The sequence below is a fragment of the Copadichromis virginalis genome, linkage group LG23, assembly GCF_057382275.1.
Source record: "Copadichromis virginalis isolate Kocher_CV1m ecotype Utaka linkage group LG23, C_Virginalis_male_GT1.1, whole genome shotgun sequence".
Taxonomy (NCBI): domain Eukaryota; kingdom Metazoa; phylum Chordata; class Actinopteri; order Cichliformes; family Cichlidae; genus Copadichromis; species Copadichromis virginalis.
Window position 1 is genome coordinate 43775343 of NC_140639.1, and position 19385 is coordinate 43794727.

General features: G+C 41.1%; 1 protein-coding gene across 3 annotated transcripts in view; it reads left to right on the forward strand.

Annotated features, from left to right (window-relative positions):
• The window catches only part of LOC146681677 (interleukin-1 receptor accessory protein-like 1-B), a 347610-nt gene that overhangs the window by 309309 nt on the left and 18916 nt on the right, over nucleotides 1–19385 (forward strand). For all 3 annotated transcript variants that reach the window (XR_014918021.1, XM_085448562.1, XM_085448563.1), the window contains exons 8-9: nucleotides 11255–11400; nucleotides 16264–16410. Coding sequence is in view for 2 of the 3 variants with exons in the window: in XM_085448562.1 (XP_085304688.1) it covers nucleotides 11255–11400; nucleotides 16264–16410 (293 nt within the window). In the remaining variant the exon portion in view is untranslated. The remainder of the gene's footprint in view (nucleotides 1–11254; nucleotides 11401–16263; nucleotides 16411–19385) is intronic.

Consider the following 19385-nt stretch of genomic DNA (forward strand, 5'->3'; position numbering starts at 1 on the left):
AATTAACGTTCTTGGATATATCATGGGAAATCAGGGTACTTACACCGTCCAGGGTCTCTGCTTATTAGTGCTGCAAACTCAGCACTGCTCAGTACCGTCTGAAAATAAAAGCCTAATAATACAAACCTTTGTTGAAGTGTATACAGTGCATATGTGATTTAGTACTTTAATATATGTAGAATTATTAAATTCTCCATATGAAGGTTGAACTAGTTGCTTAGAAAGACCCAAAGTATAGTATGTGTTAGCTTAGCAAAAGCTAAACAGATGTCTTAGCTTTGCTAAGTTAATCAGTGAGTATAGTCAGGGTATTTACAATGTAGAGTGGCACTTGGTGTGGTCTTCAGCTGCTGTAGCCCCTCTGCTACAAGGTTCAGCATGTTGTGCATTCAGAGATGCTCTTCTTCATGCCCTGGTTTTAAAGAGTGGTTTTTTGAGGTACTTTCAGTACCGATCAGTACATCAGTATCAGCTCAAAGCAGGCTGGTCATTCTCCTTTGACCTCTGGCATCAACACAGCAATATCACCCAGAGAACTGCTGCTCACTGGATATTTTCTGTTTTCCAGCCCATTCTCTGTAACCTTAGAGATTGTTGTGTTGTGTGGGAAAATCCCAGTAAAACAACCTCTGACACCAACCACCATGCCAGGTTAAAAGTCCCCTAAATCACCTTTCTCCTCCATTCTGATATTTCTTTTAAACTTCAGTACGTCATTATGACCATGTCCACATGCCTGATTTGATATATTTGCATTAACAAATAGTTAATTGACTTGTTTAATGAGTGGTGCGACAGAAACAACCTGCTGCTTAACACCGAGAAGACCAAGGAGCTCATCGTGGACTACAGGAGGAATGCTGACCCACATCCACCCATCCACATTAAGGGGACGGCTGTGGAGCGTGTGAGCAGCTTCAAGTTCCTGGGAGTCCACATCTCCGAGGATCTCACCTGGACGACCAACTGCTCCAAGCTGGTCAAGAAGGCTCATCAGCGCCTCTTCTTCTTGAGGACTCTGAGGAAGAACCACCTGTCCTCAGACATCCTGGTGAACTTCTATCGCTGCACCATCGAGAGCATCCTGACCAACTGTATAACAGTCTGGTACGGGAACTGCTCTGCCTCGGACCGGAAGGCGTTGCAGAGGGTCGTGAAAACTGCCCAGCGCATCGCCGGAGCACCACTTCCTGCCATAAAAGACATCTACAGGAAGCGGTGTCTGAAAAGGGCTGGGAAAATCATCAAAGACCCCAGTCACCCATCACATGGACTCTTCACCCTCCTGCCCTCTGGGAGGCGCCACAGGAGCCTCCGGACTAAGACCACCAGGTACCGGAACAGCTTCTTCCCCACAGCTGTCAGACTCCTGAACTCTGCCTCCTGACATCTGACCCACGTTAACTCATGGACTGAACATACACACACACACAATGGACAACCGTACCCTCAAACACACAATAATAACATGGACTGAACCACCACTCACAACCACTAGCACTTTATATAGCCTCTGTAGAAACTATCTACACCCTCACTTATCTTAACTGCACTACTGTATAGCTCTGTGTAAATAATCATTCTGTACATTCGATAATCTTTAATCCTACAACTGTTTACAACTTGCATAGTTCCCATTTCTGTATAGCTGTATATCTCAGATTCTGTAAAGTTATTTATAACATATTCTGTATAGTTTTTCATATTTATATCCTGTTCATAGCCTGTACATAGCTTGTACTCACTACAGCCTGTACATACTTATAGTTATAGAATATTCACAACATACTTCATACCGTGTACATTATAACATACCATAATAGACCCATTTCTGTAATATACTCACATATCTATATTATTGCTAATATATATTGTAATATATCTATATCACTAAAGCACTTCTGGATGGATGCAAACTGCATTTCGTTGCCCTGTACCTGTGCATGTGCAATGACAATAAAGTTGAATTCTATTCTATTCTATTCTATTAATGGGGAATTTAGGGTTGGAACCACCAGCTTAGCTTAACAGAAAGACAAGAATCACACATATGGTAGTTTACTTCTCCTGAGATAAGCTAGCCAAGTGCAGAAGAAATTATTTTCATCTAAGCACAATATAAAATTATTCCTTCCAAAAATACCCCATAAAACAGTACGGCAAAAACAAAATGATAGTTATTATAGTTATTATATGCTTGGTTCCCCGGCCAGATGTTGAGAGGAAGCGTGGAATTAAACATGTCTCTTGATTTACTGTAAAATCTGTTTCAACACCTGTGCACTTCTACCACCTACCAGTTGACCTTTACCTTGACAAACACAAATAATTCTCACCATGCTTGTCACTAAGCAACAGTATCGGTACAGCAGCCCTGATTTCCATCCGAAATTACTTCTCCAGCCTCTCTGGGAAATGTTCACGCGTTCAAAGAGAAAACAGGCAGACATATTCTCTCCAGTCTTTTCAGATACCAGGTAGGGTACATGGCTCGAGTTGTTTTAACTCTACTAGATATGCCGACGTCAGAAATCTTAGTTACAACTTTAAAACTGAACCATCTGGTCTTGTGTGGGCATGTCCTTTAGTGTTATGCACATTGTATGTGGATGGGGAAAGCTACATTGACAGAGAAGGGATGAAATGCAACAAATACACAAGGGTGGACTCAAACTTGCACAATCTACCAGCTGAGCTATCGGGGTGCCCTTAAACCAGTACATTGGTAGGGGATCCTTGGTATTCTGTAGGTTGCGTGGTGGTGGATCAGGTTTCTTCCAGCTTCTGGGGACTTTGGAGACCTTTTGGAGTCCTTGAGCCATTCCTGAACTCATAGTAGCTTCTTCTTGGGGGAGACCTTTCCCATCAATTTCGGGTATATTCTTAAAAAGTAACCTAATTTGTATCAAGGTTCTCAGATTTTGGTTAAATGAATTTTTAAACATCCATATGTACATTTTCAAGTGTGCACATCAATGTATATATTCCCAAATCTTGCTCTGCACATAAGAATATCCAGTCTCACAGCTGTGCAGAGTAGAAATAACAGTCCTTTGCCAACATTATCTGACAGTTTGAAAAGTGGAGCACTCCTACCGCTTACTGATGCAACAGCGCTGCACATGCATGCCAGCACAAATCGTATGCACATTGGATGATCTGTCATTGTATAAAATATTACATTTCAGATCAGCTCTGATCTACAGTAATTCAAATCAACCTTTCAGATGTAGTGTTTCAGGCTAATATGTGATGTTTACTCATATTTGAGATGAATAATGATGCAATATTTTGCCTCCCAGCCACCGTGGCGTGGGCTTTCACTTCTGCTGTAGTTTTCCATCACATAGGCCACAGACCCTTGCCCTTGTTTTCAGGCGAACTCGATTTACCGAAGTGTACCTGAGTTAGAAAACAGTTTGTGGTTTTTGTGGGGGTTTTATTTTTACTCCAAACATTTTACATTGAAACTGATGTCAGGTCTTTGGTAGATTTAAGTCACAAAACACCAAGATGTTTTTTTGACCCCGAGATATGTGCCAGGGACCTGGCAGATGTATGTGTGGGTGTGTTCACACTTCACGGTTCCTGTTTTCCAGGAACTCACTTAGACCTCCACTTAAGACTTTCAGTAACAAGTATGATGGGTATGAGTGTTTTTTGTAAACAAAGATGAATTTTTTTCCTTTGCCAACGCCTTAAGTGTTTCAATCTGTGTCGAGTTACACATGGGTGCCGCCTCTTTAAAAAACCATCAGCATGGATCTATATCTCAGCCTTGTGATCCCCTGTCATATCTGCCCGACTGGCCTCTCAATGGAGAACGATGAGCTAACAGGCACTGTGAGAAAACCCTAAAAGAATTACCTTATATACTCACATAACCTTTACCCCAGGAGCTAACCTTTCTGCTATATTTGCTGGAGACCAGCATAAAAAGTAAAACTTCATTATTAGGTTTTATGAAGCTGCTATAAGTCCACGTAGCTGCAAAATGATTACTTCTAATAGTTCTTCTCTGTGCATGGTCAATAAAAGAAGTTTCACTGCAGAGTGATAATTTCTATGTGGGACACCAATTATTAGCAGCACTTTGTAAAGCTAATGTAAGATATTGCCATGGCAGCAGTGGGTGTATTATAGTTATTCTTTATCCTCCCAGCACTTCCCAGTCTGCTTTGTTTGGCTTGTTCATTGATCAACAAGAATTAGATGAGTTTTCATATTCAAATACCCTGCAGCAGGCAGCAGACAAATGCTCAAGTGGCACTCACACCTTTTTGTGCTATTAGCCCCATGCGTCATTAAACAGGGGCTAGAAATAGCTGTAATTTTGGTAACCTTAAAAAGATTATCTGCTCGTATATCATGCCTGTTTTTTCACAAGAGCACAGCAGGACAGATTTTGCTTTTTTAACGAGCATTGTTTTCTTGTTGTTTTTTCGTTTGTAACAGTTGTTCCGAAACAGGCTTTATAAGTAGACATTGATCTTTATTTTCCAATGTTTTGTTTAGTACCTGTTTTATGCTAATTCTGGTTAACTGTGAAATGGACTGACTGGAGGTCAGGTATCCTGCTATGGAAAACACTCATTTTTTATGTTCTCAATCCATTTGAATGGTTTTTATCATCTGTAATCACTTCCATAGATATTACCAGTAGGCATTCTTTTTACCTACTAGCCCCTGCCATCTCACATCATCATATCATACCTCATGTAGCTGAGGTTGTGCCTTCTTGGAGAACAGAAATAATGGGAAATAATGTCTCTGCTCTGTCTGGTTACAGCTAGGCTTGGTGTATGTTTTGCTTTTTATCTTCTGTATATAGTGAGATGTGATAAAGGTTAGATGAGATGTAAGAAATAGCTAAACACCAAAAAAATGACAATAAAAACATTGATTTTCTTTATATTTATATTCATTGTGTAAGACAAAGTAATCAGTTATGGGCACAATTAGTGTCACATTCTAGTCACCCTAAAGTGTCACCGCAGTAAAAATTGTTTGGCAAAATGTATTTGCGAACAATAACGTACACATAGCGCAGTGTCTCCCATCCTTTTGGAGCCACGGCACGTTTCACATTAGAAAAAGCCCTGTGTACCAGACATAGTGGAATTTGCCTGACTTGTCCCAAGTATACCTTTTTTTGTCTTTCCTCTGACCACTGCTTATGCTAGGACCTTCATCTGGCTCGGAATTCTAGGACCAAGATCAGACTGAATACTTTTACTTTTTAAATATTTACCTATTACTATTGCGCGCTGCGTTGTCTCACTCGTAGCATGACTATGTAATTTCTTCTTCTGTTTTACTGGCAGTTGGCAACCCATTTAATTGGAGCAAGAAGTGGTACTGCCCTCTAGTGTAAGAGAATGTAATTGTTCTGCCTGTTTCTCACGCCGGTCGCTTAGAGCAGCGGTCCCCAACCCCCGAGCCGCGAGAGTTGAGGCTCAGGTATGAAATGTATGGTTTTCAGGGTTTTTATCGGTTTTCAGCATTATTTTGTTATCGTTTTTATCGTTTACTCGGTTTTCCTGGGTCTTTTCACGTGTGTTATGAATAAATCTTCTTTTTTCGGTACCGGTACTAGTTTTATTTTGTTGTATTTATCCGCGATACCTTAAAGGCTGGTCCGTGAAAATAATGTCGGGCATAAACCGGTCCGTGGCGCAAAAAAGGTTGGGGACCGCTGGCTTAGAGTACCAATCAGGTGAAACTAGATAATCTTCTATGGCACACCTGATCATTTCTCACGGCACACCTATGTGCCGCAACACAGTGGTTGGGAAGCACTGACATAGCGTACATGTAACATATTAACAGCATACCAGTACATGTAACATAGGCGTAATGTCGCCATAAATTACTATGCCTGATATATCCAACTTGTAAATGTTCACTGACATTAACAGAACAGACATACACGCACTGCTTTTCAGTTGCTTTTTTATGTCTATCACATTGAAAATATGCTTGATGACTGATGAGCTGTAGAATTTTTTTAATTCAACAGTTCTTAAACTTTAGAATCAATTAAACTTGATATTTTGATATTTCTTCTACCATTTCACTTTCGTTTTATTTCTTCTCCACCAACAAAGTGCCTCATTTATAACCATTTTGATGCATTAACACCAAAGAAATATACCAATAAATAAATAAACTGTTTAGCACTGGTTTACTATTAAAGTGCTGGTGCTCAAAGTGGGAACCTGACTTTAGTGGAATTGGAGAGGAAGGAATTTACCAGTGCCTGGGAGAGGCAGCCTAGCCTTTGTCCACCATGATTATCTGACGGTATTATTATCTCATACTGTGCTCGTACAAACTTTTTGAAATATGAGTTGGTCCTCAAAAAGCTCAAACGCTCTTCACCAATACCGGCACCATGTCCATGGTGGAGGTGGAATTTTTCCACTGACATAGTGAGATAGTGAGATGTTACGAAATGACTCTAGTGATCCGTGGAAGTCTCCTATGAGGCCGTCATGTGAGACTGTTTCTCTTGGTGACTGATGTTAAACTTTAGGTTATTTTTATTTTTCACCCTTAAATATAGACCCACGCATTAATAGTGTTATTTTCTTTCACTTTCTGAAGCTTTGAATTTTTCTGAGAAAAGCCACATGGTCTGATTTCTAAGCTGAAAAGGGATTTACCTCTTACCGGAGATTATTAAATAGGAGCCAGGCTCTTGTACAGAACAGCTTAGTTGGAAAAAGTGCTTACTTTGTTCAAATTTATGAGAATATACCTCGACACTTTGAAGGTTTTGGTGTCAACTCTTCTCATTGAAGCCACTTAGCTACAGTATGACACCATTCTTTCTCCTCTCTTAAACAAGGGAGACAATGATAATGAAGAGAAGGCTGTGAAAATCCATTTTATGCTAATGAACACAATATCCTGCCAAGAGAAAAAGAAAATAAGCTTTCAAGTATCAGAGTGTTTCTCCAGTACACCAACTGTGATCAAATAGTCGAAGCAATGGATTCTACTCTTTGCACACGCTGTTTGTAATGTGGGAGAGTATATAGATTTCTAGAAAAGGGAGTACTTTGTAACAGAAACATCATCTCGCTAAACCTTCTGGCAAAATGTGTGTGATAGGTCGGTGCTGTAGTGCATCGTGACAGTCACACTATTATCCCCATACCAATGTGTCACAAGCAATCAACGTCAAGAGCCTCAGCGAGTCAACAGAGCAGTAATTTTCATGGGGGAAATGTGTCATGACTCATATGGTGTTTGCTTATCGGCAGTCACGGACGGGCAGCTCCTACCTTCATGTAGTTTTGTTCCACTGATGCGCTAAAATGCTACCATCTAAAAAAGTTGCTAGCACATACTTTATGTCAGGAAAAAGTAGAGCTTGGAACTGAGCTGAGGTTGTGTCTATTGTAGATGCCTGGTCTTTAGAACTCGGGAAAAATAGTTGCAGATATGCACTGTATAGGTATAAAGTGCATAGTTTATCTCAGACAGTGTCTCAGAATTGCACTCTTCCCAGACAGAAGTAATTCCAAGGTCCAAGGTTGACTAAGGAACTGGTTGTGGACTTCGGGAGGTCCAGAGAAGGTCCACTGCCGGTTCAGATAGAGGGGGAGGAGGTGGTCAACAAGTACAAGTACCTCGGGCTGTGGGTGGACAATAAACTGGACTGGTCATGCAACACAGAGCACCTGTATAAAAAAGCCCAAAGCCGACTGTACTTCCTCAGGAGGCTGAGGTCTTTTAACATCTGCAGGAAGCTCCTGAGGATGTTTTACCAGTCGGTGGTTGCTGGAGTACTTTTCTATGCTGTGGTGTGCTGGGGGAGCAGCACAGCAAAGAGGGACTCATGCAGGCTGGAGAAACTGATCAGGAGGGCTAGCTCTGTGGTTGGCATGAAGCTGGACACTCTGGTGACAGTGGCAGAGAAAAGGACATTAAAGAAACTGATGGACATTATGGACAATGCTGGGCATCCTCTGCACACGGCCATAAACAATCAGAAGAGTCTGTTCAGTGACAGGTTGCTTCTCCCCAAGACAAGAACTAACAGACTTAAAAACTCCTTTGTCCCACACGCCATCAGACTGTTTAACTCCTCTCTGGAGGGGAGAGGGAGGGGAAACAGGAGGACAAAGGAGGGGGGAACAACTAAGCTGTAGTGCCTCTTCACCTCACTGTACAATACCTTGTGCAATACTTTTTGTAAATAGTCAACAGTGCAATAGACTCAATACTTGAAATGTGCAATTCACTTGTATTTTTATTTTTTATTCCTATTTATTCTATTTATCCCCTTTGTATATTTTATTTATATTTGTCTCTGTATTTATATATGTGTGTGTGTGTGTGTGTGTGTGTGTGTGTATATATATATATATATATATATATATATATATATATATATATATATAACAATTCTGTAACTGTAACTTCGGTCGTTGCTGTGCTTTTTGGAAGTCGAATTTCCCAGAGGAACCCACCCGAGGGATTAATAAAGTTCTATCTTATCTCTTATCTTATCTTATCTTATGATTTATGGATTTTAAGATGCACACTGTAGACAGAATTCAGATTTACTTGGGGTGAACCTTTTGGTAAGATATTTTATTAAAGAGTCAATATTCTCTCTTATGACTTTTTGACTTTAATTTTGTTTTGTTTTTTTCTGATCTAGCGTTTGTATTTGGAGTCTGTGTTTTCAGAGCTGCAAACACTGGAATAAGAACACGTGTACCCTTTCAGCCCTGCACGTTCTGAGTCAGAATTCTTTCTGTTCCTTTTGTTTCATTGTCTCAAACAAACTTGTTAAAAGCTTTCAGACGCTACTTTTATGTACACCTCAGTAATGAGGCAGCTAGAATCCCTGCTCAAAAGCGTGTTTGAAGTTATGATGTTGCCAAATTTTACCAAACAATCTGTATCTTAGCTTCATTTTACCAACCAAAAGTCCAAAAGCTTTTGACAGCAAAGCATTAGCCGATCTCTCCTGATTAATTGATAGAATCTGTCCACCATCAGACATTTCATGTTCAACACTTGCCTTTGGCTCAAACAGCAAATCAGCCTTTCATCATCACGATGGCACCTCAAAAGTCCAATGCTGTCTTATGTGTTTGGGTCCAAAGCAGAGAGGAGAGACTCTGGAGTGAGTTAGCTCCAAAAGTCTACAATATCTGCCTCGCCGCACCAGGCAAACACTTTTTGCAGCAGTTCCTTAAAATGTAAGAAAAATGAAGGAAGCAGGCAATTATTTATGACACTGCCACTTGGCCAAAGCTGGAGTCTGACTGTACCATCTGCTGCATTAGAATTCAAGCGTCATCAGACCCGGCTAAGTTTTTCCAAATTGTAGGCTCAGTTTCCTGTTCTTAGTTGACTGGGAATGAGATTCAATTCAATTCAATTCAATTTTTATTTATATAGCGCCAAATCACAACATAAGTCGCCTCAAGGCGCTTCATAGATACAGAGAAAAACCCAACAATCATATGACCCCCTATGAGCAAGCACTTTGGCAACAGTGGGAAGGAAAAACTCCCTTTTAACAGGAAGAAACCTCCGGCAGAACCAGGCTCAGGGAGGGGCGGCCATCTGCTGCGACCGGTTGGGGTGAGAGAAGGAAGACAGGATAAAGACATGCTGTGGAAGAGAGACAGAGGTTAATAACAGATATGATTCAATGCAGAGAGGTCTATTAATACATAGTGGTCTTCTGCTGCTGTAGCCCATCTACATGAAAGCACAGAGATGCTCTTCTGCATATATTGGTTGTAATGCGTTGCTATTTGAGTTATTGAGCGTTCCCACCATCTTGAAGCAATCTGGTCTTGTTGAACTTTAACGGGCCGTCTTGACCATACCCACTCGGTTAAATGCACTGAGTTGCTGCCCTGTGATTGGTTGGTTGGTTAGATATTTGCATGAGCGAGCAGTTTTTGTACATAACAAAGTGGCTTTATCACTGGTCTAGTAAAAAAGTTGTTAGTAAGCCTTGAAGTTCTTTATTCTTTTTAGCTTTAGACAGACAAAGTTATCAAAACAGTAATTACACAAGTTAGAAGCTGACTTTTAAGGACACTTGAACATTAGGCAGCTACGCAGTCAAGTGTTTTCCTGCTAACATGTAGGAGTCAAACAAACAATAAAGACAGGACTTAATCATTATTGAACTCTCCCAGCTTTTTTCTTTTCAACGTGCTGCTGTCATCCAATTCAAAATGCAATTATATTTAATAAAATCATGAATTATTTTAATTTGAATGAATATTTCAATTTAAATCTTTTAATGAAGTTGTGCATGTGAACGGGGATTTTGCTGTTGATTATTGCTGCTGTTCTTTGTCTGCTGGATGAAGCATGCTGAGGTTAGGTCTCTTAACAGCTAATCTTACTCGTTATACAAAGAACCACCATGAACCAGCCAACTACACAGCTGAGGTTACAGCAACAAATTAATAAAGTTGATGAAAACAAACCTCGAAGCCATACTTCATCCGCACGTCTCTTCGCCAACATTTTCCCAGCGCATTTTTAACTTGTTATATTGTCTCCAAGAGACCAAGTAAATAAACAGTCCACATTTAAAGCTTCAATAACTGATGCTTTTGATCAGCTTGGGTCAGTGCAACATCTTATAACCCCATTGCAATACCAGTTTATGCATCTAGCATAGAGCAATGCTGCTAGTTGGGTTCTAGGACACTGCGTTGCTTCTGTTTTGGTCTGTACCACATCCTGCAGCGAAATACTCCAATAACACACTATTTTATGCCATTTTATTGCAGGCCAGAAAGAGCATAGCGGGTTTATTATTGCTTTTTTAAATGTGAACAGAAGTAATGACTAAAGTGGAGTTGATAAGAGTGTTGAGAGTGAACCGAAATATTAAAGATATGGCCAATAAAAGCCAAAACAGGGAGTTATCTACATTTACTCAATAAAGCACCTAAATAAACTAACCAATTACTTTGACTGCTTTATAATCAAACCCTGCGTTTAGATGTTTTTTGTGGGAATAATTCAAGGACATTAAACAAATAGCGTCCTGCTCAGGTAATAAAGTGTCTGGTCTTCAGCAGAAGTCCCCATTAGCTAGCTTTTTGGGTCATTAAACTAATGACTATATTAACATTTGTTTACCTGGCCCCCGCCCTGCTCTGTTACTCACTGCGAAGCACGCTACCAGCCTAAGGAGATTCATTTTCACCAACTTGCACATGCTTATTGTTCATTTGCTCTTTGCTCCCCCCTGTAGGACAATCCGGGAGCACCTGGGAGAGCAGGAGGTTTCGATCTCTCTGACCATCGAGTCTCTGGAGGAGGCCGACCTGGGCAACTACTCCTGCTACGTGGAGAATGGCAACGGGCGGCGACAGGCCAACGTCCAACTCGTCAAGAAAGGTGAGCCAAGCTCACAGATTCACGTGCAAGCTGGAAAAAGACAAATCGGTATTTAAATCAGGAAGTGCATTTCAACATAAATCTAGCAGATGAATAGAGTAGCCTTTATATTTAATAATAGGATGTTACAGCTTTCCAGGACAAAAGCACCATTTAATACCACAGGCCTCCACTCTGACAGTGGAGAGAATCTCCTGCAGCAGTTCACCAAGTAATAAGAAGAACTACTGGCGGGATCCTGGGAGTTGACCAGTTGTTTCCTGCCTCGGGCGGGGAAAGAAAATAGGACAGTTTGGTGGATAGTGCATAAAGCCTATTCATCCACCTCAGCCTGAGGAAGCATTAGTTTGCGTGGGGGAGAGAGAGAAAGAGAAATTACTTACTGAGAGAGGCAGCCTTCGGTGTTGTGATGCCAGACAAGCTGTTTGAGTGTCTGGCAGTGACCTCTCCCAACACACAAATCCTCCTTTGATCGCTGAACTCTCACTCATTTTCTCATCTTTCATCACTGGCGACTGTCTCCTCCGCCCCTTCCCCACTTCCAGGGTTTTTATCCAAGCAAACTTTTTTTAAAATTTCCCTATGATTTCGCCTCACTGAGGATCGACTGTTTGAAAGTTGATTCCATGATGATTTTTTTAGAGAGATGCACATCTTCAGTGTGGTTATGTAAGTCTTTTTTTTTCATATTTTTTTATTAGGCAAGGCCAGAGGAAGCGAGGGGGGGAGGTGTCTTTGCATCCTTAAAGTTGTCAGCATTGAATACATTAACATAGTAAGATATTTCTCTTCTCTTTTAAGCCTACTGCTTTGGATCCAGCTTTGATGCCAGCCCAGTTCCCCTCCATTTGCTATATTAAAGGGGCTTATGCTGCAAAGTCGAATCTCAGAATAAACAGGGGAAGATTAGCCCTGTCCTCTCACAGGATAGCGAGACCACGTGAAATTGACTCAATTCAGTGTTGTTTGGGTTTTTGTGCTGCGTCCGTAGAGCGCAGGTTCCATGCAGGACTAGTTAGTGTTAACACTGCTTTTCTAAAATGTGTCTCCTCACTTGTGTCGTGGAGCTGAAAACAGCACTCGGAATGACTTTACTCTTTCCCCTCGTTGTAGATAATCATGGCGTATCAGTCAGAATATGCATAGCATGAAGTCTTAGCATCCTTTTTTCCACTTCTTCTTCTTGCTATCGAGAAGTTGGAATTCTCCCAGCACTAACAACACCAGCAGCACTGACAGTAAATTGCTCCCAGCACTGGAAGTTCAGCGTAGATTCTCCATTTGTGAACGCGAAGAGCAGCAGGTTCAGGTTTCCAAATTTTATTTTACTACTGAATGAGTGCTTCGCCTTTTCATCATCCCTCTTTTCATCCACATCCCTAGACGATGAGAGATGCAGAAATGGGGGCAAGAGAACGAGATGATGAATTGCCCGATGCCATGTGGCTCCATCAAATCCAGCCTTCTAGTCGTCAGGAGCTAATTTGTCTTAATCTGTCCCTCTGCAGCGCTGCTACAATATGGATGCCAGGCAGAGAAGAATTGGCCTCCTCTGCTGTAATCTCTGCTGCTTGAGAAGCAGCTGGCTCGTTATTCTGTCCAGATATCTGAGCGGAGAAGCGGTGAGCGCTACGGCAGGACGGCAGAGTGAGAGGGTGGCGGGGGAAAGGACGGTAAAGAAGAAGCGAGGGATCCGGGTTCTCGTGGTGCTTGTTAGCTGAGGCACCTCTCTCAGAGAAAACTAAGTCGGGATGATACTTGGTGGCCAAAGTGACAGAAACTGAGGCAAAGCGAGAAAGTCTGAGGCTCAGTGGGGTAAAGCTGTGTTTATGCTTCCCTACGTTTGTTTTGAGTATTTTTTTTTTCCCGTTCGCGCATATGTTCGTCCGTGAGTTTGGCTGAAGGTCGACGCGGGACAGGCGTGATGAAGCGGCACGCGCCGTGCTCGTTAGCTCTCCAGAACATCATCCTTCATCACGCGAGCTGTCAGCCTGATGGCCGCTGCAGTGGGACGGGCATCGCGCAGTCCAGCGGGGTTAAACGTGCGTCCGTGATGGATGGTGATGCACACGAGGCCTCTCTGTCCGTGTTTATGTGTATGCGCAGCTTTGCAGTCAGTCCAGGTTTTTTACTGTTGTCCATTAGTCAGCCAATGAAGGGTGACCACCCAGATTTTGTGAGGCGTAGCCAAAAAGGAAACTGCAAAAGATGGACAGAAAACACTGTAACAAAGAAAAAGCCTTGAAAATGAGACAAGAGCACGAAAAGACAAAGCAAACGACCTGAATTTCAAGGCAACTTACTAGACCATGCAGCCTAATGGTTGAGTCCATTGTCCAGTAGTGTGACATATCACCTTCAATTTGCCCGAGGCAAACTCTGACTGAATAATGTCATTGTATGGACCTTTTTTAAGATACCATGAGTAGATAAACACTCTGTGCAATAGTTTTAAGGCTCATTTATTTACCCCCAAGGAGCCAGACTTCAGCAGTAGTTCTCCAGGCTTTCAGAAGCTCTTTCATTGTTTTTCTTTGAACATTAGCTGCTTTTTTCTTTGTAGTGCAGTCCTTGTACCTGACCATTTTTAGTTAGCTGAGCCACTTAGCACTGACATATAAGTCAAGGGATGAGCCGTGTTGTCTACACATGACAGACAATTTGCAAAGATCCAATTTTAAATAGTGTTTTTTATTTGTACTGGCATAAAATTGCATTTTTGCACCAACAGAGTGATTCCGAAAGAGTTATTTGTAGAAAACGTGCCATATCTCAACACGGTGTGCAGTGTGTCCTTAAAAAGTTTGAGGAAATTTGACAAGTAGAGGATAAAAGTGGCAGGCCTTAAAAACTACCTACAGCAAATACACAATGTCTGAGTCAAGTCAGGTTCTTAAGAAACAGGACAAAAAATCCAGTAAAGACCTGACACAGGACATGAGAGATGTATCTGACCCTTTAGTTGAGTCAAGTTTGCTGAAGCCTCAAAAATGGAAGTGTGGCTGTGAAGAAGGCATTTTTATGGAACGGAAACAGTGAAAAAGACTGAGGTATGCCATATTGCACAAGAACTGGACTGAAACAAGTGGAAACAAGTCTGATGAAGTGATGAAATGAAAAGTCTATGAGGAGGTACAACAGCGAGTGTCCATAGTCATCTGTGAAACACAGTGGAGGCTATGTCATGGTTTGAGGAGCACTTTAAACAGTGGTGTTGGAGATTCTATAAAAACTGATGGAGTCTGATTTTGGTTCACCATGAAATACCATCTGGAAATCATCCGATTGGTAACATCTTCATTTTTCAGCATAACCATAATACCAATTATGGATTGGCCTCCCCAGAGCTCGAACCTCAACATTACTGAAGCAGTGTGGGATCATCTTGTCAGAGAACAGAAGAAAAGGCAGCCAACATCCAAAGAAGAGCCCTGAATGTCCTTTAACAAGCCTGGGGAACTATTCCTGAAGATTAACTAAAGAAATGACGAGAAAGCTGCCTATGAATGTTCAGGCTGTGATAAAGAATAAACGGGTCATACCAAATATTCACTTTCAAGCTTGTTAGAATTGTATAACAAGTGTTTTTGCCTGTGTTTCCATGCATGTTCGTTCACATCACAGTAAATCACTGCACATATTTCTCATTTTCTTGGCAAAATATGAAGAAATGAGGCGTGACTCAAGACTTTTGCACATCACTGTAAAACTGAATTATCACCAGTGAAGTTCCTAGAATTTAGCGTCCGCTGATCCTTCATGTTTTCATGAGATAATGGCGGGCTGCAGTGATGACAGATGGCAGGAAGCGCAGGCTGCTTCGATCTGTTTGTGTGCCGGGCAGTTCAGCTAACAGCCAGGAGCTTCACCTCTCAGCAGCCGCTCTCATGTAACTGATCTTCATAAGCGCGGTGCTCAGATCTGTCACATGCTATTGTTGCACTAGTTGCCTCAGTGTGAGTTTTCTTTTTTTTATTATTGTTATCCAGTCAAGCCAGGAGGCGTTTAATGACAGGTTTAGAACTGGCTGTACTTTCATTCCGCTTTGAGTTATGTGTCATCTGGATCCGGTCCAGCCACAATAAGCGACACGCAAAAGATGGAGAGGAAAAGCGAGAAAAAGTGACACAAACACACGCTGAATGAATGCAGCCACGAGAGACTCATAAAGCCTTTTTTGCAAACAAATGTGGAGGTGCAACAAAGCCATTTCATTAATAATAAATAGCTTTTTTTTAACCATCGTGACCGCGTCACGCATTACTTCTTGATTGATTATTTACTGCTGTTCCGTTACTGGATACAAACCTGCTCCAGTGCACCACAGTGTAAAAGAAAAGAAATACAAGGGAATTAGAAAAGCAAAGGACTAAGAATTTGTGATAAAATAAAGGTAGTCTTGCAGAGTCAAATGTCTGCAGTAAAAAAGAATTTTTTTTTGTTTTTTTTAAGGGAAACAAAACCTCGAAATGACTATTGTGATTACAAAATCCTCAAATCTTAAAAACCTGTTTAACTTTTTTCTGAAAATTTCAAAAAGCTTGAAATCAGCCACAGATTATAAAAGGAGGAGGATGGTTAATTGATGGTTGGAAACAAGTCGGTCTAAGCAGTCGCTTTCTGGAGAAATAAGGGAAATTGATTGCACCGCGGATCAATTTGCAAAGGAGGGAAGGCATGAAAAATGCTAATGAGAAGCACCCATGTTATCCACATTTACTGGAAATCAGAGAAATTTTTCAGCTTGCAGGGTGTGATTTTTGGCACTTTTTGGAAGACTGGATATCCTGCTTGTTTTTTCCTCTCACTCCGCTCTGTTTTTTACCCCCCATCCCTACTCCACCCTATGTTTTGGCTTACTAGCGGAGCTGATGTACACTGTGGAGCTTGCCGGAGGTCTGGGAGCCATCCTGATGCTGCTCATCTGCCTCGTGACGCTGTACAAGTGCTACCGGATCGAGCTCATGCTCTTCTACAGGAACCACTTCGGCAGCGAGGATATAGATGGAGGTAAGATGTTGTTATTCATTTTAATAATATTTGGCGACGAGTCCTTTCCCTCAGTGTGAATCAAATCTCCAGACCTGAACCGATATCACCTAAGAAAACACCGGAGCCATTTTTCATATCTTAAAGCTGCACGTGGCACAGTTTTATGTAAATGTATGCATCTTTTCTAAGTATAAATAACACAGAGAGGAGCAAACGATAGTTTCTCATTCACAAATCTTTTCAATCCATATGCAGTAGACTGTCCCCGAAACAGCATCACCATCCTTGATGTGGCTCCTTTTCTTGTCGTCTTTGTTAACAAAAAAAAAAGGTTCACGCTGAGAGTGCTGTTTCCTTATATAACAAAGCACAACCTCTGGGTAACGGAGACTGGATTGTTCAAACAGTTTTCACTGGTTGCGTTTCAGAGCCTCCAACAGGCAAAGCTGCACAGTTTAGCTTTAAAGGGGACAGTGCGGCCTTGATCACTTAAGCGCTGTGAGCGCGGCGGCAGCAGCTGCTGCTGATGTGCTTTCTATTTTAGGGGACATTTAGTCACTGTGTGTATTTTTTTCCCATTATTATTCTGTTGCAGATGGGGTAACTAACACCCACTCACCCAGTAATGTGAACGCTTGTAGTTCACATATGCTGCTTTCACCATGTTACCCAACGTGTCACTGTCACTTTATTCAGAGCTGCTTATCTTGTAAACTTTTTTTTTGGTTATACTGAAGCAGCTGCTGTTTTGTGGGATTATACGGCATCGATCTATTCACAGTTCTCAACGGCTCACAAGAGTAAAATATAGAACAATAACCACTTTGTCACGAGGAATAAACAGCAGTTGATTGCACTGAATTTTTTCACCAATCACAAGTAGTTGCTGCTCAACCTCTGGGCGCCCACTTTCAACATTTAAACATTAAATGTAGACATTTTTGTGTTTCATAAAGCATATTAGCTCAGGTTGAACTTTTCATTTCATGACACTCCAGATGTTTTCAGTTGGTGAAAAGTCTGGACTGCAGACAGCCCATTTAAATCGTTGGAGTCTACTCTTATGCCATCACTGACGCAGGCTTTCAAACTGAGCGTCGATGGTTCCTCTCTTCTTTAGTCTGAAAGATGTGGTGTCCATGTTTATCACAAAGACCTTCAAATTATGAATCATCTGATCAAAGAACAGTTTTCCACTTTGCCTCATTCCATTTTGAACAAGCTTCAGCTAAGAGAAGATGCTGTTATTTCTGGATTATGCTCATATGGGATTCCTGAGTCAATGCAGTGATTTCCACTGCTTTCATTGTAGTGCAGACTGACGGCTCAAAGATCACTGGCATCCAAAACAGATTTTTAGCCTTGTCTCTTGCACACAAAGATTTGTCCAGATTCTCTGAATTATTTGATTACATTATGATCTGTAGATGATGAGATATTCAAAGTCTTTGCATTGGGTTTTGTAAATGTCAGAAAAGGCAATGGAGTAAGGAACCTGACAAACTGACAACATCTAAGGAAAGCACACAGATAAATATATACAGAGATGTCACAATCATACAATAATGAAACTGAAAGAACAAAGTCAGAAAGTAAAAACCACAGCAAGCCAAACAAAGAAAATAAATACATGTCAAAATAAAGCAGCAAGAGGCCAGTTCTAGATCAGAAAATGAAGTCAAGGAAAAGTGCAATTCCTTATGCGGCCACTTGAGGCCGCCTCTAAAATTAGTCAGTCCTCACAAACGCCCATGTTAAAATGCTCAACAAAGAAACTGTTTTGGTTCTATAGCAATTAAGAAGTTAAGTAGCTTTTCTTTCCAAGCTCCTTAGAATACCATGACCCTGATGACTGAGAACTTACACGCTTATAGCAAATTAATACATTTTTTAACAGCTAACTATAAGCTAGCTATAAACAGGCTAAATGTTCATTGAATCAACATTTGTGAACTATGTTAAGCCTCAAAGTTGAGCTTTACTAGGAGGGTGGTCACACCTAATTTAAGTCAATGAATTAAACCTCTCATACATCTTTATGACTTTTCTCCCTTTTGAAGCATTTTAAACTCAGTTAAGTGCCAAACAGTAGCTTACTAACCTAGCATTAGCATTAGCCAATGACATCCCGGCTAGCTTCAGAAATCCAATTCAATTCAACTATATTAATATTGAAGTGTCAAATCATAACAACAGTTATCTCAAGGTGCTTTATATTGTAAGGTAAAGACCCAACATGGGGTTGAACAAAATGCTAAAATCCAAATTTGAAAACCAGTGGAGAAAGTCATGGTGGCTGTATCTATTTAAAAGCTAGGTTTTGTTTTCCTGACATTCACAAAGGGATGACATGGAAGCCACAGGCAGAAGGTTAGAGTACAATAGAAACCCAGAGAAACTGCAAAGATCACAACAGCCTCTCTAACTGCAGCCACAGTAGCTTCAGTCACAATAGAGAAGTCCATTACCTTTTGATTTTCTGGTGACAACAGTCTTATTTAACCGTCTAAAAGTTTATCAGACACACAGCAGCTTAAACGCAACAGGATTTTGCAGCCTGATTCTCACAACAGCAGCAATTTGTTCTTTCAGTAGATGACCAAGTGGGAAAAATAAACTTAGGCCACGTTTATTTTTTAATGCAATGCATTTTAGTCAGTTAGCCTTTCAGCCCAAGTGCAAATTGTTGCCGCAGTTTGATGATATTAGCACAACATGCATTTTTTAAATTTCTAAGGCAATAGAGTCTTGTGATTTCTGATGTCCATTTCTATTCCTCATGAATGCAAACCACATGGGAGAAAGCGTGTGAGCTAAAGGGTAATATATTCAGCCGCACATTCGCCATAAAGCGAATCAAAACACATCGCCCGGCGTGCCAGACAAAAACATAAACTCTGAGGCCCCATTACCAATAGTACACAGGGAAAAAAACAGGAAAAAAATCAGGCCTGGTAGATGAGTCTTGGCTTGAGAATGCATCAAACTGAGAC